This window comes from Malaclemys terrapin, chromosome 19 (assembly GCF_027887155.1).
Source record: "Malaclemys terrapin pileata isolate rMalTer1 chromosome 19, rMalTer1.hap1, whole genome shotgun sequence".
NCBI lineage: Eukaryota > Metazoa > Chordata > Testudines > Emydidae > Malaclemys > Malaclemys terrapin.
The window spans coordinates 16,115,284-16,136,396 of record NC_071523.1 but is presented as its reverse complement, the minus strand read 5'-3'; the positions used below and the strand labels follow the sequence as shown (position 1 = coordinate 16,136,396).

At 54.8% G+C, this 21,113-nt stretch overlaps 1 protein-coding gene across 1 annotated transcript in view; it reads right to left on the bottom strand.

Annotated features, from left to right (window-relative positions):
• Window positions 1-30: 30 nt before the first annotated feature.
• The window catches only part of VWA1 (von Willebrand factor A domain containing 1), a 28,165-nt gene continuing 7,082 nt past the window's right edge, over window positions 31-21,113 (bottom strand). Inside the window, exons 2-6 of the mRNA XM_054009295.1 lie at window positions 16,576-17,139; window positions 6,640-6,918; window positions 5,363-5,635; window positions 3,995-4,264; window positions 31-2,346 (exon numbers count right to left, since the gene is read on the bottom strand). Coding sequence (XP_053865270.1) covers window positions 2,306-2,346; window positions 3,995-4,264; window positions 5,363-5,635; window positions 6,640-6,918; window positions 16,576-17,139 — 1,427 coding nt within the window. The 3' untranslated portion in view covers window positions 31-2,305. The remainder of the gene's footprint in view (window positions 2,347-3,994; window positions 4,265-5,362; window positions 5,636-6,639; window positions 6,919-16,575; window positions 17,140-21,113) is intronic.

The window sequence follows — 21,113 nt, the reverse complement described above, 5'->3', positions numbered from 1 at the left end:
AGCCAGCAGGAAAGAATCAGTCCAACTCAATAGATCTTGTATTTTTAATTTACTGTCTTCAAAAGAACGCATTACAATCGAGGGAAGGCAATGTTAATGCATAGTACGTTACACCGGGGAGTTGCGCAAAATTAAACGATCTCCATCTTACAGCAAGAACAAACAAGATGCTTTTACATTTTACTGCATGAAAGATTCAGGAAGCTGTATCTTCCCCTTGATGCAAGTGTAACCTTAATGTTAGTCAATTACACATGCACCTCCCAAAGGAGAACCCAGGCCCTGTAAGCTCTCCTGCTGGAGTCAATGGGTGACAGTCATCTCTGTGCAAAGGGCCCACCCAAGGTCTCTGCCCCATGTAAGCCACCCAGTTGGAGTTCAACATATCGGGTCCAATCAAGTCAATGGCAAAACTCCCAGAATCAGGCCCCTGAAGGGCTTGCAGGATCTAGCACATGGCTTCCCAGACATACAGGACAGCTATTAAAATGCTTCACGTGCAGGTTAAATAAGCAATGAACACCAAACAGAGTAAGCGTTTCTAGGAGAATACATGCACGTTGGCGCTGCGCCCTCGGGCACAGAGAAGTATTTACATCTCCTTCACACCCTACGCCCCTGGCGGGTGGAACTGCACATCCAAAATGGCATTTTCATTAGGTACTAAAATGATCAGCGGCCTCATTTCCCCCTACACACCTTCCCATCCCGAAAAGGCAGCAAACCTGGCGGGCGAGAAAACGGGTAAGCGGTGTTCCTCCCACAGCAATCTCCTTTTACATGCAGTGCTGGATTTCAGGCAGGGCAGCAGCTATTTGAAAAAGTTTTTGATGTGACTATAGTGGTGGGGAAAGGTTCCTGGAGACTGCGAACAGGTAGCAGCGCCGGCAGTGCGAGCTTCCCCTCTATGGCCCTGCCGATGGGACTCAAACTCATTCAACCGGGACACGTCTAGGCTCAAACTCATTCAACCGGCATCACGTCTGAGAGTAAATTAATCTCCCTGATCCAGGTTGCCCTGGATCTTCCACCTGCTGGGCCAAACTAGCACCAACTATGTTGCTGGCTGCTTGTGGGGTGTGTGTGAGAGAGAGAAAGAAGAATGGCCACCTCAGCTGGCCTTTCTGTGCCTATGACATGCTGCTTCTGATCCCAGTGGAAGGCAGAAAAGGGTATAATCTGGTACCTGTTCTGCCTTCCACTGGGATCAGGAGCAGCATGCAGGGGGGAAGCAGGATTTCCTGAAATCCCTTCATTTCTGAGCAGATTATTTTGGGGGGGGGTGGTTTAGTATCCACGGAAGTGAGAGACTGAAGCCGTGTTGACGAGGCAAGCCCTGTATGAGCTTCCTTCATGCAGTTCTGCCAATGCATGTCAACCTTGACCTGGAACAACCCTGCTGCTCCATTCCTGGGAGTTAATCACGCGAAGACTGCCAGTCTTCGGAGAGACACATAAATCAAGGTCTGGACTGGTTGTGGTTATTAAATACCCCCGGGCGCTTTATAAGAGTCAGGGAGTTAACCACCGTGTCCTGGCCAAACTCCAGCTGGGTTTTTGCATCTCCTCTTCTCTCCTGTCCCCAAATGATCCTTCTAGCTGGATCGTCCCTGCATATTCTAAGCACCTTTAAAGGCTCTGTCCTTCCACATCAGAGGTGGCTTCACTTCAGGGATGGATGATGGGAGCCCCGTTGCGATGCTCGTTGAACATCTGGGATGTTTGGATGGAAGGTGCTATTCATTAGGTGAATCTGTTCTTTGCAGTCCTACTGTATTCCCTGTCACAATACCTAGATCTGCCTCCCAAACTCATTGATCTCACTGGGCACAATTCACCCCTGGTCTAACTCCAACAGCTTCTATGGAGTTATACACCAGGGATCAATGTGGCTCCCAGCCACTTGTGATCAGTGCAAGGCCACTTATACTCTGCAAAAACCAAAACAAGACAGAAAATGAATAAAAAACAGGAAGCAAACAACAGTTAAGATTTCCCACTTTGTCTTTTCGTCGCTAATTTTTCAGGCGTAGGAACATACGAAAGGCTAGCACAATTTTTAACCCGCACCCATTGCATGGCTGGGATCCATCAGCCCGTCCGCTTGCTCCAGCCAGCCAAGCCGTTTGATAAGCTGGGGGTCGTACTTTAGTTTCAGGAGTCTAATGGGCTTGACAACAGCTAGGGGGAACCACACACCTCAAGGGGTAACGCAGGATGGGAGCTGATCGGTGAGGTCCCCCTATTCATCCTTGTCCAATCCTTTCCCCTCACGCTGTAGGGGAACAGCTCAGTCCAGTGTCCCTCATGCGCTCTGTCTGTGCTTGTATCCTTGTGCTGCTGTGGCTGGAAAGGGGCCAAAGGACAAACGGTCAGCTCTGCCCATCTGACCCTCCGGGGAGACCTCAGCGAGCTTGCCCCCCAAGACATAGCTCCACCATCGCTCAGGGGTGGAAGGGGAATATCTCGACTCCCCCCTCCCCCTGGCCTTGCCTAGCCAGGCAGTCTCTAAGCTCTGACCTTTCCTCTATCCACACAGGAAAACTCCTCTCCCTCCCCTCTCTTGACTACCGCAACCTCTTCCCCAACATGCCCCCCGCTTCCCCTCGGGTCCATTCATACTCAGATCATCTTCCTTTACCATCACTCTGATGGTACCGCCCCCTCTTTGAATCCCTCTGCTGCCTCCTCCCTCCCCCATTTCACCATGTCAAGTTCCAATCGTCTAGTTTTCACCTTCCAAGCCCTTCTCAGCTCAACCCCTCCTTGCAATTCTGCTCTGGTGCCTTAGCTCACCTCCCCCCTGGCACCAGCCATGCCAGCACACCCACCTGCTCCTCCCATAAAGAGGTCCCTGCACTTTTTCCTGCCCTGTCCCCGATGCCTGGGACGCCCCTCCCTGAACTTCTCTTCCTTCAAGACAGGGGACGATAGGCAGATGAGTGATGTCAAAGCAGCACTGGACACCACCAGTAAGATTTTCACACTGCAATTCCAACACCCAGGTGCCCTGCTCCTCTCCTGCTAACCCCAGGTACTTTTTTGCAGGTTGGCACATTTCCTCCTGCCTGCAAAGCTGCGATTCACACCCCTAGGCCGAACAACAGGGCCATGTAGACCAGCCACAGCCACTAGGGGGAGCACTCTTATTAGAAATGTGTGAACAGTTGGCTGCATCACACCCTGGGGATGCCTCGAAGATTGTGGGTGATCTATCGGCATACCAGCCCCCGAGCACAAGAGCAGCGTCATGGCAATTAGAGCCTGATCCAAAGCTCACTGAAGTGGGTGGAAAGCTCCCTTTGATTTCAAAGGGCTCTGGATCGGGCCCTCTAAGAACTGAAAGAGGATTTCAGTGTCAAAGCGTCAGCAGCCTTTGGTTTGGGTACCTCCATTTTTATGTGACCAACTCCAGACCCCTCAAAGAAACCCGATTTCCACAGCGCTGAGCACTCGCCTTGGGAAAACCAGGCTAAGCTACAGTCCCTCGTTACTTGTGAAACTCTCCGCCGCCATCTCAGCACTCCGAGAACCCCAGTGTGCCGTTAAAACAGGGCTCCTCAGCCAAGGAACCAGAGCAAATCAACCTCCCAGACAACAGCGAGTCTCGGACAGGGTCAGGTTAAAACACAAAGGATTTAAAAGAAATCTCTCCAGGTCCCTCTACTGCACGTTACAAACCGGAATCCTGCCAACCCAGCCCCCCGGGTCTGATTTTCACAGGTGCGGAGTATCTACAGTGCTCACTGATGTCAAGCGGGGTGCAGGTGCTGAGCACCTCTGTAAATCAGGCCACTTCTGTCCTGCCCCGAGCCCATGGCTGTACCCAGTATACACTGTCGTGTAAGAGCAGCCAGTGCCACTGGGCGTGGGTGGGCACCAATGGCTACTGGGCCAAAGAAACTGGCACTACTGCATCCCCTCACAAAGACCCCCCCGGCACGAAGGCGCTAGTGCATTGCCCTCTCCAGGAGGGCTCCTGTCCCCGACTCACCATGCTGCATGTGAACCATGCGGCACAGCCCCTTCCCTGGCTGGTTCCTGTACACGGGCTTCACGCACACTTTGTTGGCAGTGCCCGAGGCCAGGTCCGTCAGGAGCACGCTGTGGATCTGCGGTGAGACGCTGAGGAGCGACGAGGGGCCCGTCTGCCGCCGGCACCTCACCCGGTAACCGAGGACTGGCCCGTCGGCCGAGTCCCAGGAGGCCTTCAGGGTGTTGGGGCCCATGTCCTCGAAGCGCAGGTGCCTCACCTTGGAGCTCTCTAGTAGGGGGACGGGGAGAAGAGGAGGTTATGGGGGCCCAGTCATTTGGCGTCATCCCTCCTTCTGGGGTCGATCTCCCCCCTATTAGTGATTGGCGCTGAGAAGAGGGCGGGGTGGACAGCTCTACAGGCCACAGGCCCGTTTATCCTCAGAACAGGGACAGCTTGGGCAGTCACCGGACTCCCTCTGCATGGCTCCCCGTGCCCTGGAGGGGCCTGCTCTAGGCAGGAGGGGACAGTTCCATCTCCAGGGCTCATGGAGCCCTCAGCTTCTCTGCTGACACGGACACCAGCCCATGGGAACTGGCCTGTGATACCCCCATGCCCCAACTCACCTCCCATCTCCGCCATTGCTCACTCCGGAATCCTTCTGATTAAATCAAGCCGGATTTCACCTGCTCTGACAAGCTAAGCTCCAGAGACTTCACTTCCTGGGAGCCGCCGACCCATGACACCCCCGTTACTGAGCTTCCGCCCCAGTTACACCACCCACACTGGCGTGGGAGTTTTGGCACGTGCCCGAGGGGAGTTCATGACCTCCATCCCTCCAAGGCTCCAAGAGACAGGCCATGAGGAAGGAGAGGACAACAGAAACGACCTTCCGTCCCTGGGGACTCCAGCATCCTCCCAGCCAGCTCTGTTTGTGCTGCTCCAGGTGGCTTAGGAGGACAGACTCCATTGGAGACCTGTTGCACACCTACTGCTGAATTTTCATCCGTCCTATGCTCTGTCACTCTGCCACATTTCTAGGATACGCATGCTCTGTTCCCTGAAAGCTGTATCGTCCCCCTGGCCGCATTCTACCCCCGGCCCCTGCTAGCTGGCTTGGCTGACCCACTCAATTGCTGGAGTCCTTTCCCTGAGGCGCAGCGCTCCCTTGCTGTGGGCTTTGGCTTTGCTTGCAAAGGCTGGGGGGTGGGAGACACAAAACAGAGGGAGAAGGGCTTTCACCTCAGTGCCTGGTCTGGCCAAATCATTCTACAGGAACCCGTTTGACCGCAGGTAACAAGACCAGTCCCTGTTCAGTTCAAGCCCATGCGGTGTTATCTCACAGCTGGGATGGTGGTGTCCTGTCAGCAGAGGGCCCCGCTCACTCACCTTCCTGCGTGCAAGCTTTGGCCGACAGGGCTTTCTCCTTCCCCGATTTATAGATGGCCGCCACCGTCACCAAGTAGGTGGTGTTGGGGGCCAGGTTCTCCACTACTGTGCTGTTGTGCGCCCCATCCACTTCCAGCAGCTTAGCTGAATTGCCAGGCAGCGGCCCATACAGCACCTGGTAGCTCCTCACACTGTCCGGCGTGGGAGCCCAGCTGACGCGGAAGCTGTGCGGCTTGGACTCCGAGATGAGAACCCGAGTTGGGCTGATTTCCTCTGTGGGGAGGAGGGAAAGGAAGACGTGTGTTGGGGTGATTCACGGCAGCAGAGCAGTCGCCAGCCACAGCAGTGTAAATAAGCTGGGAGCCTATTGGCCGTCATGGAGGCGGAAGCAACTCAACCTCAGGCAGACACGTCAGCACAGCCCAATCCTGCTCTAAATCAAAAGGCTCTCCCAGGAGACTAGTTTTCTACACTTCTCCCTCAAACGGGTCCAGCTTCTGCTCACAATGTCACCCTCTAGTGGCCACCGACTCCACGTCACCTGCTAGTGGTCACCGGTAGAGGATGGGAAGCTTGCTACCGGCGCCTCAGCTCAGACACCCGGATCTTTCAGCTCAGGCAGGAGCAGCTCATGGTTCTAGACCCAGCGGTCCCAGGTTCCTTCCCAGCTGATGATGACCACCCATTCGGGGCGTGTTATACATGCCTGGGTTGTCACACGGTGATAGCGAGACGGGGAGTGCAGGTTTACGGAGCTCTTTCCACCTGCTTGTGCTTTGCTTCCCTTTACCCTGATGGGATCCACCGATCGACACTGGGTAAGCCAGGGGAGTGCCGAGACTTCCAATTTCTAACTAAATTCTGCTGGTTTTTTCTCTTGATTCATAAGAACGGCCATACTGGGTCAGACCAATGGTCCATCTAACCTCCTGTCTCCCACAGCGAGGAGTGAACAGAACCAGGCATTTGGGGTGACCAACCCCTGTCTTCCCTTAGAACCTGCAGAGATTTTAAGGCCAGATGGACTCTCACTGTGTGGCCATCTATCTGACCTCCTGCGTAACCCAGGCCAGAGAATTCCACCGAGTGATTCCTGCATCACACCTGCACCTTGTGGCCGAGCTAGAGGGTCTCTCTGAAACCCAGACTCACTCTCCTCATGCCTCAGCTAGAAGGTCTGGGCCAGGGACTATTTGCGCTACGTGTCTCTATGGCACCGAGCACCATGGGGCCCTGACCCTTGATTGGTGCTACTGTAACATACGTCATCGTCTTACCTTCCAGCGTGGTGACCCTGGTGGTTTGCGGAGGGATATAGTGCTCGTTAGACTCTGGAACGAGCACGACCTCGTAGGTGGTTTCTGGCGAGAGATCGCTCAGGACATCTGTGGTGTGATCCCTGGACACCTGCTTCACCAGCTTCCTCCTCGGGTCGTCCGCAGGGGCGTACTCCAGCACGTAGTAGCCGGTGTCGCTGGAGAGGAGCCTAGGCCACGTCAGACGGAAGCTGCTGGAGGTGATCTCCACGGCGCGGAGCCGCTTGGCTCGGATAACATCTGGGAGAGAAACAGCAATAAGAAGTCACTGAAGGGTCAGAGAAGTCCCACTGATTCCCTGTGCAAACAACTCCCTCCCATCGCATCTGCAGCAGTAGCTTCATTAGGCACAGAAAATGCAGGTGAGCATTTCGCATTGCCCAGGTAGCTGGGGTTCACCTCTCATGCTAGGAGCTCTAAACACATTAGAAATAACTCTAGACACCGCTCAAGATCACACTTAGTTGCAATGCAGCCACTTCTGGGGTGGAACAAGGCAGCTGTTTAGCAGCTCATTGCTACACTGCACAGCAGGTTGGAGCTAGGCTGCTATGAACCAGTCCCTTTTTTTATTTTATTTTTTTTTATTTTTAAGATTCTGGAGCACAAATGTGCCTCTAGCCTTTTCCTCAAAGCCATGAAGTGAGTGTAAACAGAAGCAGGGGAATCTGGTTCATTTTAGTTACTTCCAAGTCTAAATAACACCCCATTGTATCCGTTATCATCCATAGGGTCCCAGGGCGGCGCTTGTAAAGCAAGTGCATCTCTCTGCTACGACCACCAGATGGCAGTGGAAACCACACCCCAAAAAGCTGGCACAGGGCTCAGAACTGCACAGCTGTGTCTGTCTGTGGCGAGTGACAGCTCTACCCCAGATGCCCACTACATAGTACCTGGCCTTCAGCTCCAAAGAGCCCTCATTCAGCAGCATGCGTTGCTCTGGGGCCCTTCAGAGCGAGCGGGGGGACTGATGCTGAACAGAACAGCTACAGCTGGGACAGGACAGGGCAACTCTGGGACACGGGCCCCCCCTGCCACCGGGCCCCAGGCTGCTCTGAAAAAGGCCCCTCCACATCATGTGTGTGCGTGTGTGTGTGTCACCCAACCCCGCCGCAAGGACTGCACGGAGGGGTGGAGACACCTGCCTCACTGGGGCTGTGCTGAGACCCACCCCCATTTCCACCCCATGCTCCTCTCACACTGGCGCTCGACAGTCCCGGGCTGGTATCACTGCCAGGCGGGGCTGGGCTGGAACCTCCGATCCTAAGGCCGGGGTGGCGTTGCTGTGCTTGGCCCGTTGGGTGAGATCCAGCCCCGCCCAGCCCTGCCCTGCAGTCACTGGCACGCAGCAGTCATCGCTGTACTGCTAATGCCTCGGGCTGGCACTTACCCGGCCTGCTGTGGCAACCCCGGCCCTGCCTGAGGCGCTGTGCTGGGATGTTCACGCCCCACGTGGGCACAGCCTGCTGCAAGCAGGGGCAACTGCTTCCCTTGGGGGAAAACTCTCCTTAGCTCACGCCGGGGTCGGGAGGGACACTCCACCTGAGAGGCAGGCAGTGCCACTGTCCCCAATTCACCAGTGTGGTAAACTGAGGCCTAGAGAGGGGAATGGTCTGGTTATCAGGCGCCCCCTGCCCTCTGCTCCCACTGACTTCTGGCCATGAAAGCCTCGCCTGAGCTCACACAGAGTCAGCGACAGAGCTGGGAACAGAACCCCCGAGCTCTGACTCTTAGTCCCATGTGGGTCACCCTCCAGAGGTCAGTCCCCTGCCTGCCAAGGAGCCGAGTCAAAGCATCTGCTCCTCCGGGGCACGGGAAGAGCCCAGCGTGGAAGAAGAGGCCGTTCTCCCCAGGAGACTCCGTGCCCCAGCCCTGCTGCTGTGGAAGGGGGGCAGGGGAGAGTTAGGGGGGTTGTTTGGTATTTGCTGAGCCCCCTGCATTCATCCCGGCTGAGGTCACCCATCCCAGTGCTCCACAGATGCCCCATTGTGTTGTGGCGCTCAGTGCCGCAGTGTTCCCCGCCCCTGGCACTGCCCACTGCTTTCCCCCATTCTGTCCCAGAGGCGGCTCTCTCCAGGGCTGGCAAAACAGCAGAGCCCCCATTGCCCCCTGCCCTGACCCGTGCGGTCACTGATCACCTCTGGCCACATCCTTTGCCACTTCCTGTGGTACCATTGCAAAGCCCTTCTCTGCAGGGCTGAGTTGGTGCAAGGGCCTTCTCCTCTACAGCTCCCACCATTCCCAGGGCCTCAGCCCCCCCCCCACCTTCGAAATGCCCCCCAAAAGCCTTTTCTCCCTTGCCTGAGCCTCTCCCATGTTTCCATCCCTGCAGAGCCATCTGGGTGCGGAAGCTGGAGAGGCTGGAACCAGACTGTGGCTTTTCCGTTGCTCCTGCAAGGGGGGAGCAGGACATTGCCTGGTCCTGGGACTGGCAGAGCTCCCAGCCTGCATTCCCAAGGCCTTGAGGCTTGTTCGAGGAGCAAACCCACCTCTCACCGTATTGGCCTGTGGACCTGCCCAGTGCCCCGCTGACAGGCTGCTGACAGTGCAGATTACTGGAAGCAGCAGGCCGCTGTCTGATAAGAGCCTCCCCTTTGCTTTCCGGGCTCCAAACCACACAGCTTCCTGCCTGAGTGGGAAAGGGAGGAGCTGGGAAAACTCAGCTCAGCCATGCGCCCATGATGCCAGCCACTGACAGAAGGGAAGCCTTTGCATGGGGCTTTGACCAATGGGCCGTCCTACTGCATCCCCCCACTTCCATCTCGAGCTCAAAACACTTTACACATATCACTGTCCAACACGGACAGGTGGGGAAACTGAGGCAGGGCATAGCCCTGACGTCCTGAAGAGCACACAGCAAATCCACAACAGAGCTGGGACCACCACTCAGATCTCAGGCATGCCCAAGAACCAGAAGCCCAGCCTTCCTCCTTTAAACTGCTGGAGTTCCAGGCCAGCTCTGTGGTACACCGGAAAACAGCCTCAGTTTTTCCTTTGAGCTGTTTATGGGCTCGCCCAGCTGGGAAGGAACATTCCACATCTGCCATGCCCTCGCTTTCTCCCTTCACACCAACAGCCAGCCAGCAGCATTCAACGCCCCCTCCTCCCTGGTTCCCACCGTGCTTTGTAAGAACTCCTTTGTAAGCCCCCGATCCTGCCCCCCCTGCTGCTCCATGCTGTGCGATTCTTAAGGGCACAAAGGACCAGCTCGTTTCAAAACTCGGAGACAGAGATTGAGGTGCTGGAAAGAACATTTATCCTGCCGAAGGCCAAATGCACTTGGGCTGGGAATGAATCATCTCCAAGACAGAGCCGGGTGGTGCAAACTAACATTGCTCCATCCATGGAACTACCCTGTTTTACATCAGCTGGGGGTCTGGCCTGTAGCTTGCGAACAGCATCAAGCTCTGTGCCTTGCTGCATAGCTGGAGCTGCCTTGGCCATAAAGCAAAGCCAATAAGCCACAGAGAGCAGGGGCACGTGGCTTGATTGATTCAGCACCCTATGAATTTCTGATCTAAAACGAACGTTAGGCTAGCAGGATGTCATTCCCTAGGCATCCATCCCGGCTGAAGCTTTCCAATCACCAATGATTCCTGCACCTCACTCACCCCCCCATTAACAAAATGACTGTCTCTCAGTGTCTCTTTGTGGCTCATGTAGGATGGACACGGACAAGCACTTTTCACAGCCACGGGCTTGTTGGAAATTTCTTGACTCTCAGTGAGCCCAAGGCTAAGGTGGCAGGAAACCTGGTCTTTCATCATCTGCAAAGGAAACATTGTTCTTCTCAGTGCAGTCGGCTGGGTTGGGACCCAGGAGACCTGGGTCCAGTTCCCAGTTCTGCTGCTGGCTCGTGGGGTGACCTCAGGCAAACCACTTCTCCACTCTGTGCCTTGGTTTCACCATCTGCAAAATGGGGATAAGCGTACCGCTCTCCTTTGTAAAGCTCGTTGAGATCCAAAGTGCTGCATAAGAGTTAGGTATTCATTATTGTTCTTATATTACCATCTCCACCACTGGCTCAGCTGTGATCTTGGACAAATCTCTTCAGCTCTGTGCCTCAGTATTCCTATCTGGGCTATTGATACCTACCAACCATTGTGATGTGCTCTGAGGCACTGGGATGGAAAACGCTCGGTGCTAATAGGATCAGGCTCCCAAAGTTTGATTTCAAACGGGATGGCCAGTCGTTGTCCATTTTAACCAACAAACGCAGGTTAGAACAGACTGAATTCCGCCCGTCGAGGGTAGGGCCTCACATCTGCCGAGCACGGCAGGTGCTGTTCTTTATCAGATTGGGAAATCATGTTCCTTGACTACACAATGTATCCAGGTCCCTGACACGGAGCCTTCGCCGTGGGCTGCTGGAGCTCACAGACGGGCTGCTCCCCCTGTGCCTGTGCTGGAACCGGCTGCAGTTTCTAGTGCTCCTCGGCGCGTAGGATCCTGCAGTGGAGAAGGTGCCAAAGGGTGATGTCCGTTTCTACAGACACAGGCACCGATCAGACGTGAGCAGGGAGAGACCCACACGTCACCCCACAGGAATTCTTTGATTGCATCTGAGGTCCGTCCCTTGGAGAATAAAGCCAGACTCTCTCCCCCAACGACAGTACCTTGAGAATAGGTGCGTGTTTCTCACCATTTTAAGGGGACACTAGCAGCTTAATCATGGGCCGCTCTTCTCACCTGCGCTGGTGTACGTAGAGAGTAACCCACTGGAAGTCAGGAAGGAGCCATTGTAGAACCAGGCACTGCATATTAGATTGGACTCTGCTCCATCTGCTCCAGTGTATTTCAACGCCACTGTCTCTAAGAAGCAGCCTCATGGCCTGCACTACGTTGCTCAACCGTTTCCCCAAGATCCGATTTGTTTTCCGTGTCCATCTGTCTGTCGCAGGTATTTCCCTGGTGCCCGTTGCAGGCTGTGAGGATTTGGCCTGGCGAAAGGAGCAGGATCGACCCTTTATATCTTTGCTGCGCAGGGGCAGCATCCTACACACTTGCTGTCTGCTGGCCAGAGGAGAGCGGTGCATTGACTAAGGGGTGACAGATTTAGGTTCCGTCAATTCAAGCAGGAAAGCAAATGCGAGCGATTGTCTGCGGATGTAAAGCAATGGCGGACAGTTCAGAAGGGGTGCCCAACAGCCCCTCTACACTGGAGAAGGCCAGGGAGGTGGGGGTGGAATGAAGTAACTACGGGGGAGACAGTTGCCCTGGTCAGTCTCCTAGCATAGCCTGAATCTCCTCTCGCTTACAAGAGTTTTACATTGTCACAGCTCCACTGATTTCAACAGGGCTACTCCCGATTGACACCAGAGCAAGTCAGATCAGAACCAGGCCCACAGTCTGTCGAGCCATTTACATTCACCGACCTTCCCAGCACCCCTCGCCGCAGGTCAGTTGATATGATCATATCCATTGTATGTGAAGGGAAACTGAGGCAGGGAGCTGATGTCACTTTTCCACAGAGGCAGGATTAGAAACTAGCAGGGGGGAGCCCCCATATGTCCCAAACATGAGTCTATTCCCCTTCTCTCACTCACTCTCAGCACTGCCTTTCTTGTTGGCTTGGATCTAAAACTCTAGCCTGACTCCCAGACCAAACAGCTTTGGTTTATTGCCTGCTTAGATCTCTGAGCAAATCTTTAAAAGCAAAGGAGATGCTTCCGAAGGGAGCAAAGAGGAGATAAAGGCTAATGCAGCTCAGAGAAGAAGCATGGCCCCTCTGATTTACTCCCTTTGTGGGTTGTTCCCGTGCTCACGTTCACACCTGAGGCAACTGCTGCATGGGAGCCAGGTCCATCCTGTGGGCCTATAGCAATGAGCAGGGATGAAACCCAGCCCCTTCCTGGACAGGGGTGGAGGGAGGAAACTGGCCAATTTCATTACAAAGCTCATTTGTGCACCTACAAAAGGCCTTTTAATGCTCTATCTTGTTTCAAGCGATGAGGACAGGATAATGATGATAATAATGCCAGCTCCAGGCCTTTTCCCATGCTGCCCGATCGCTTGGAACGGCCTCCCTGCACTGCATGCCAGCTGCCCTCCCTTCCTTCCCATGGCATATGCGCTTTGTGCACACACAGCACGGCACCCGCAGCCCTGGGGAAGGGAAGGCGAAGGGCTCTGCCCGCTCTTGGCAACTCTCAATTTTATCAAGGGAGTTGGTATTTGTCTTAAAGCCTCAGCTCCTGGAGTCATGGGCATAGGGGAGAATCCTGGATTCATTTAAAAAAAAAAAAAAATTCTCGACCTCACTGATGCAGAGCAAAGCTTGGCGTGAGTGCAAGCCAGACGCTTACAAGCCAGAAGGCAAAGGAACACAGCACGTATCATTGCTGACAATCTTGTGATCTTCACGCCAGATCCTGGAGGGGCCTGACTTCTGATTGGTGTGTGCTAGGAGCTGGCGATGACTCCCCCCCCGGCTTCTGGGCTGCTGCGGCCCATTTGCCAGCTGGGGTTTGTCCAGCACCTTGCACATTCCAGCCATGGCTCCGATATACATAGTACGTACTCCCTGATCCCCCATCTGGAGGGGAGGGGGAAGCCCCGGCTACTCTGCGGATGTGGTTAGTTTTCTTTTCTATAGTTATAATGTATGATTTTTTCATCCTTGGTTTTCCAAATGTGGGCTTTTCTTTAGTGACAAAATTGCTGGGTCAATAGGAGACCATGGAAAGGGTTAATTGGCTCCTCCACACCGAGCTCTAACCAATCTCCCCTCAGCAGGGGCCGCGCAGGGAAGGAAAACCTCCTTTCCAATAGAGTCCGTCTCCAGCAAGCGACTGGAACACCTCGTAGGGCCAGAGAAACTGGCTCAGCTTCCCAAAGAAATCCTAGAATACTAGGAGGCTTGGGCCAGGCAACACCCGGAGGAATGGCACTGAAGAGCCGCGTGGAGGACGAGAGTTGTAGGTAAGGACGTGCAAACGAGCACACGGCGTTCTGCTTTGCTTCGGCAAGGCTGGCTCCAGCACTGCGCACGTGCCTTTTGGCTGCCTGGGTCTCTCTCCCGGCCACTTTGCAAAGGCTGACCATGAAAATCTAACCCACCTTTGGCCTTCCACTCTTACCAATCCCTCCAGTTCCACAGCCACACTCGCAGCAAATCGGCTCGCTGCCAACGTGCTAACCTTGACTAGTCTGGCCAGGATTTTCTTCCGAGGACTGCGCTAGCCAAAATTGTGCTATAGATCCTTCCCCTTGGCTATCTCCTATAGCATGTTACAACATGGCCTGTGAGATGCAAAACTCTGGGTCACAATTTCCATTGCTGGAATCCTGCTAGGAACCACGTTTAATGATTATTAAGAGAGCACCATGCCAGGTGGCCCCAGGGCAGGACTTTGATCCTTCGGTGAATGCCAGCCTCCGCGGAGACACGCAGCCACGTTGGGTTAGCTCTGTTCCACAGGGTAAGCGCTAAGTGAGTCGACCCTGCCAACAGTTCTATCAGCACTGGGTTTATTCTGTGCGTGCAGCGGGTGCTCGTGATTATTCTCCTTTGTTTTAATGGGACAGCTTCGAGCCGCTTGACGTCTTTGAAATGTTGGTTTAAAATTTTTGGAAAATTTTCACCGTCCATTTAGAATGAACCCACGGTAATTTACAGCCCTATTGTTGAGTTCTACAGAGTCACTTCATGCTTTATGGCTTCCGGCCGCTTTATGGACATTAACTAAGTAATGTTCTAAGGCAAGCTGGTGTTATCCCTGTCTTACAGAGGGAGAAACTAAGGGTACATCTACACTACAGCGGGGAGTCGATTTAAGATACGCAAATTCAGCTACGTGAATAGCGTAGCTGAATTCGACGTATTGCAGCCGACTTACTCCGTTGTGAGGACGGCGGCAAAATCGACTTCTGCCGCTTTTTGTCGGCGGCGCTTACTACCACCTCCGCTGGTGGAGTTAGAGCGCCGATTCGGGGATCGATTGTCGCGTCCCGACGGGACGCGATAAATCGATCCCCGAGAGGTCGATTTCTACCCGCCGATTCAGGCGGGTAGTATAGACCAGACCTAACTCAGGGAAGTTAAGTGACTTACCCAGTGTCACAGAGGGAGTCAGTGGCGGAGCTGGGATACAACTTGGAAAATCTTAGTTCGCACTAACACATGCCACTCAAGAGCCCACACCACTGCCTAGATGTAGCCTGGACTGGTGTGCTTACATACTAAAGAACAAATTGTTACACCAGGCTTACTGGGCAGCCAGGTAATCTTTTTGGCTGGAATTTACTAGCGTGTCTCAGAGAAATAGGCACCAATATTCCCTTATGTTTCAAAGGGATTTGGGCACCTAACTCTTGAAAATCCTAACCTTTATTTTCTACAGCTAAACCTCCAGCTCTGCTCCGAGGTCCCTGGGTAACCATTGACCCGTGGAGACAGAAGGACAGTTCTTGGGTTTGGTGCGTTTTCCTGCCTGGCTTGACTTGCAAGGGAAGTCAATGACCTGCACCTGTGATGATTTATTTCCGAATCTGGGGGGTTTCAAAGGAATCCAAACAACTCGTGTCTGAGCTCCCCTCTCTTCTCCCACACCCAGCAAATCATTGCGACGCGAACACAGCCCGCAGAAGGGAACAGACCCTGGCTTGTTTCCGTTGTAGCATGCAGGGAGATGTTACAGCTGCAAGACCTTGTGGGATCTTCCCCAAAGGGAAGACAAGAATTTGTCCCCACTCTACCCCCAACCTCCTCAAGGCCTGGGGTCACTCCTGGACAAGCAAGATCAATGCCGCAGCTGTCCTGGGTCAATAGGAGGTCTCCCCACCAACACACACTATGGACCCGACCTCTGCTAGCAAAGGATGGGGAAGCCAATCTACCCCACATAGAGTGTCTAGGGGGATTCGTACCCCGCCAGCTCCTGAGAGCAGGGGCCTTCTTATCTTCAAAGCACGGAGCACTAGGGCCAGATTTTCAAAGGTATTTAGGCACCTAACGATGCAGAGCTGCACCTGGCGGGATTTCTACGAGCACAGAAGCAGGTTAAGCTCCTAACTCCTCAGCCCCTAGCTGAACAGTCAGGCACCTAAATACCTTTGAGAATCTGGCCTTTGTCACGGCAACCCACTCGGTGTGGCGCTAGTGGGGGCTGGACCTCATGTCGAGGTTGAGGAGCCTGTTACAGTCTCGACAAGCAGAGCTGGTTCTTTTACCTCAGGCAGCAGAGGCTCCTGCTTTATGCCACGGCCCCCCAGATTCAATCCCTTCTGCGGCTGCTGAGTCCACCTGGGGGGCAGCGCGCCGTCACCCCTCAGCAAACATCTGCGTAGGGTACCTTTGCGGCAGTGCCAGCGAGCGAGGGTGAGATACCAGCTGACCCTGACTTTCACCCCTCCCCAGAACTGAGCGTTCCCAGAGGCGCCGCAAGGGCTGGCCACCTGCTGCTATTCAGTAAAATGGGCTTAGCCCATGGCGGGGGCGCAGAGGAACATTTGGCGGGGAGGGAGCGGCACCCAGCTGCGCCCCCAGCTTTGCCACAGCCCCAGCTCTTGGCCCCAGACCTGCCCCCTGGTGTAGCCCCAGCCTTGGCCCTCTTACCCCTGTCCATGTCCCCTCCCCTTCCCAGGAGCCGCAGCCCCACTCCCGGCTCCCGGGGTGGGATGTGGACAGGAACAAGGGGGAGTGTGATTGTGAAAAGTTTGGGGACCACTGGGTTAGCCCCTCCGTGTTCTTTGTGGGACTGGAGGAGTCGTTCTCTCAGGAGATTCCCAGCCCTGGCTTTGCAGGCTAGAGACCTCCACAGAAGGTTCACAGAAGTACCTGAACTCTAGGGCGCTTCCCCAAACTGAGGAACTGGGTGGCGTTCACCCCCACACACACACCCCAAAGGGGCATCGCTAACTGGAACAGCTCTCCCCAGGCCGGCCAGTGCATGATACCTATGATGGCGTCCCTCAGCTCCTTGGTGATGATGGGCATGTCATCCACGTCCACAAAGTACAAGTGCTTCTCAGGAGGCTGGCTGGCAGCTGCCGAAAGCTCCAGGTAGTTCCCCCGCCCAGTGCTGATGATGAAGACCGTGACCCCCATGTCCTTCAGCAGCTGCATGGGCTGGGAGATGTCATCAGTAGAGAAGCCATCCGTCACCCACACCAGCACCTTGGGCACATCCGCCCGGGCGCCAGCTTCGTCCGTGAAGAACTTCTCCTTGGCGAAGGAGAGGGCTTTGCCCGTGTTGGTGTCCCCCATCAGCTGCTGCGTGTCCCGGATGGCCTGTTGCACTGCCCCACTGGACAAGTACCGGTCAAAGGGGAACTCTATGGTGGGCACTGTGCTGATGTGGATGATGCTGGTCTGGACGTCACTGGGGCCAAAGGTGAAGGGTCGCAGGAGGCCCCTGATGAACTCCTTGATCCTAGAGAACTCGTAGTAGGAGACACTGCCAGAGCTGTCCAGCAGGAAGAGGAGGTCCCCTTCTGAGTCTGGGATGAAGGGCTGGAGACCTGGCAGAGAGAGACAGAGAGGAGGTTATTGAGATGGTGTGACCCAATCCAACCCTTGCCATAGGAGTCTGGTAGCAGTGAATTTGCTTATCTTCGACCAGATCCTGAGGTCCATATGCAGGCACTCCAATGGGAATTTGCCTGAGTAAGGACCTCAGGACTGGCCCCTTGTTTATATGTTTTCTGACATGGCATAAAGACTCCTGGGTTCTACTCCAGGCCCTGCCACTGACTCTCAGTGCCAGCCTGGGCAAGTCACGTCACCTCTCTGCACCTCCCTTTCCCTGCCTGCACAGCAGCATTCGTTGTACTTCTCTGCCTCACCCGCTGGGTGTGGAGCTTAATTTCTGCAGAGCAATTTGAGAGTCTGAGATGCGGAGTGCGAAGCAGGGAGACACAGACATAGACAAAGGCTTGTTCCTTTCAGTATGGCCACAGACTCCATGTAGTGACAACTGAAGAACAGAATTTGGTTATCTACACACCTTTCTAATGGAGACATTTGGAAGCACTTAACCCAGAAATGGGAGTGCATGGAAGGGTCTAATCCAAAGCCTGTTGAAGTCAACAGCTTTGGCTGTTTAGACTCCGTGTGTGATGAAGGCTGGGGCGAGAGGCGTTTGCAGGATCACAAACGGGAGGGGAAGTGTTCATGAGACAATCCCTCCCGTACAACCTGGCTCACACCAGAGACACGTCTGAGGGCCCCGGTGCTACACGCACAGCCCCCCGGGCTGCAGCACAAGAGGTGACGTTTGGCCCATCACTGCAAGCGGAGGTGCGGCTCCATAACATGCGAAGAGCCGTGCTACAGCACTGCTCCTGGGACCCGCGCCTTCCGCAGAAGGGTTAAAATCAAGCAGGCAGCTGCTGTAAACAGGGTCCTGGGTCACCCAAACAGCCAGCGAATCCCAGCGCTGCCGAGCTCCTCACACCCTCCCGCTCTTGGCAAAGGCCCGTGTGGCACTGAGTCAGGCCTGGGCTCTGCGAGCACCGTCCTTCTACGGGTATGTTCTGCACGCCTCCAGGGCAGTCGTCAGCCAGCGGCGGCAAGAGTCAGGATGCAGAGCACAGCTCTGGTGGCTGACCAGCCAGGCAGCGGCTCGTGCTGCGTCTCTGCTCTCAGAGGCTCCTCGCCAAGTTCCTTTTAAAGTCACATTTTGCAAAGAAACACACACAAGGAGGGAGGGAGGGCAGAGAAATGATTATTACACCGGCACCTGGGAGCCCCATTGAACTAGGCACTGTGCAGACATGTGGGGAGAAACTGCCACCTGAGCCAAGGAGCGGGGGAAGCGGAGGAAGCCAGAGACTATGATGGAGAATCTGCTGTGATAGCGGCATTTCTGTCTGGCTTATTTGTTCACGGCTGCGGGGCCGGGCTCAGAACTCAATACATTCTTCAGACCCTTATTACAAAAAATGCGGTCTGTGCTGCATGAATCCTTAGGGGATTGAAATGCCAAGCAGTGGAAGATGAACTGAAAATGCTTCAGCGGGGCAGTGTGGAACTACTGTGTGCTAGTCTTGCTTCTCTGAACACCTGGGCCCTCAGCTGACTGCAGGTCAGAAGAGAAATGAGGCTAGTAACCAGAGTCCATTCCCTAGCAGTATTGTCAGCCCCAAGAGTTCAAACAGCCATAAGATTGGCTTAGTGAGCTGGAAATGTTTTTAAAGTAAGAAGGTTTCAGTTCTTTTTATTGTCTTTCTGGGTTTTGAGGGGTGTGTGTGTGTGTCCAGCTCTTCCTCCCCGCTTTTCCACAAATGAAAGCTGAGATTCTCAGGTAATCACAGGACTCCAGGAGCTGGAGCTTTAACCCCCCCCCCCAAATATCGCAAGGTTTGTGAAGAAATCACAACAGCTGGCAACGCTGAATAGGGTATTGTTCGACAAGACTGGCAGCCTGCCTGTTACAGAGACCAATGCCTGGGATCGCGGGGGTGCTGCACAGCAAGGATCAGGGGCATTGGAAGAACTGCCTGGAAGAGCAGGGCAGAGCAAGGCAGGGGGCATTGCCAGATCTGCGTGGGGAACCCAGGGCATGCTGCAGGGCAGGGTTGAGAGGCATTGGCAGAGCAGCGTGTGTGGGTCCGGGACTGGAGTGGGAGCAGGTGCTGGGGGACAGGAGTGAGGGGCATGGGGCCAGGAATAGAAAAGCAGGAAGGCTCAGAACTTTGAGGTGGGAGTGGGGGAAGGGAACGGGCTCAGGCCAGCCCCCCTAGGGCCTTTCCCCCTCCTTTGACAGCCAGGAAAAGAGGCCACGCCAGAGGAGAACGGGAAGGGAAAGCGGCACAGAGGGGAATCCATTCCCACTAGGCGGGCGAGGGGGCTAGCAGCGCTTTGCTCCAAACATGCAGCTCAAACGCCGTCTGAGCCAAGGAGCGTGGAAGCTCCTGGTGCAGCCCGGAGTGGTGAGCGCTCTGCCCTCAAATGGTCTGCACAGGGGAGCCAAAACCACAAGGCAGGAGACAGTCGAATGGGAACTTTCCCAAGAAAGAACCGCTCAAAGGAGGCACATACACCTCCCACCCTGAGCCTGCTGGAGAGAGAGAGAGAGAGAGAGAGAGAGAGAGCGCACGCATCAGGGGCAGGCATCAGGGGAAACCAAGCAGCGAAGGGACTAGGTGAAAGGGAAGACAGGATGAGCAATGGCAGAGGGCTGCCAGGGGGACGCACGCAGGTCTCTGAGAGGTGCAATCACCCAGCTGGCTGGGGAATGGCTTAGGGGAGCCCAGGGGATGCGGATCGGAGGAACAGGATGGGAGGAGGGACAATTTAAAACTTCCTGTGCGTGAAACCTCTCGGTCTCTCTAGGGCAGGGCTGGAAGCCACATGGCTTGAGAAATTTAAAGTTGGACTAGACAATGTTGTGATGAGTTGGTGTGTGTGTTGGGGGGGGGGTTGGGTGTATCCATGTCTCTATCCTCCCTGCATGGAACCAGAACTACTCAACTGCGTGTCATAGACCCCTACGCTGCTAACAGCTAATGGGGATTTTCCTTTCGCCCAGTGGCATGGGGTGCTTTGGAAACAGGAGGGTCTATATTCTACCCCATCAAGTTCCAAGTGGCCACGCTGCCCGCGAGGTGGAAATGCTAGTATATTGTCACAAATGTAAGTGCACCACCGGGAGAAAACCTGTGGGGAGCAGGCCACATGCCCTTATTGACCTTTCCTATCTTGAACATCTAGGATGTTTTTAAAGCTCTTTGGAGAGTTCAGTCTCTAGCCCATGGATGCTGGTTTAGCATCTCGGGGATACAAACTCATCCCTGTGCACCCCTTTGCTCCGAGGCCAGCTGGCTCAGGTCCAGGACCCGTCTGGATATAGGGTTCTCCTGCGAGGTGCCTTCACTTTACTGTTGATCCTTGGTGTAGGTTAGATCTGGGCCCATCCTGTGGTGGCAGGGGGTGTCTCAGAGTGCGTGTGTGTTTCAGGGTGTGTGTAGGAGGGGTGCAGAGTGTGTCAAGGGCGTTGGGGGCAGCCGCGCATGTCGGGTGTGTGCGTTGGAGCCGGTATTTGGCAGGGGGCCCATGCATGTCTGGCGTGTACATTGGGGCCAATATTTGGCAGGAGGTCCGTGTGTTTCAGGTGTGTACATTGGGGCCAGTATTTAGCAGGGGGCCCGTGTATGTTGGGCATGTACACTGGGGCCGGTATTTGGCAGGGGGCCCATGCGTGTCGGGCGTGTACATTGGGGCTGGTATTTGGCAGGGGGCCCATGCGTGTAGGGTTTGTGCATTGGGGCCGGTATTTGGCAGGGGGCCCGTGTGTGTTGGGGCGAGCGTTTTGGGAACATCAGAACACATGAGCACGGGGACCAGAGCACTGCATTGCTCTGGGTGCGTGTGCAGGATGGCGGGAAGTGTGTGTGTGATTGTGTTTGTTAGCTCTTCAATCTAGACACTTGCAGCTGAAAATCCCAAAGGCAACACGCCCTGGAGTCACCAGAGCCCCATAATGACCCTCCCC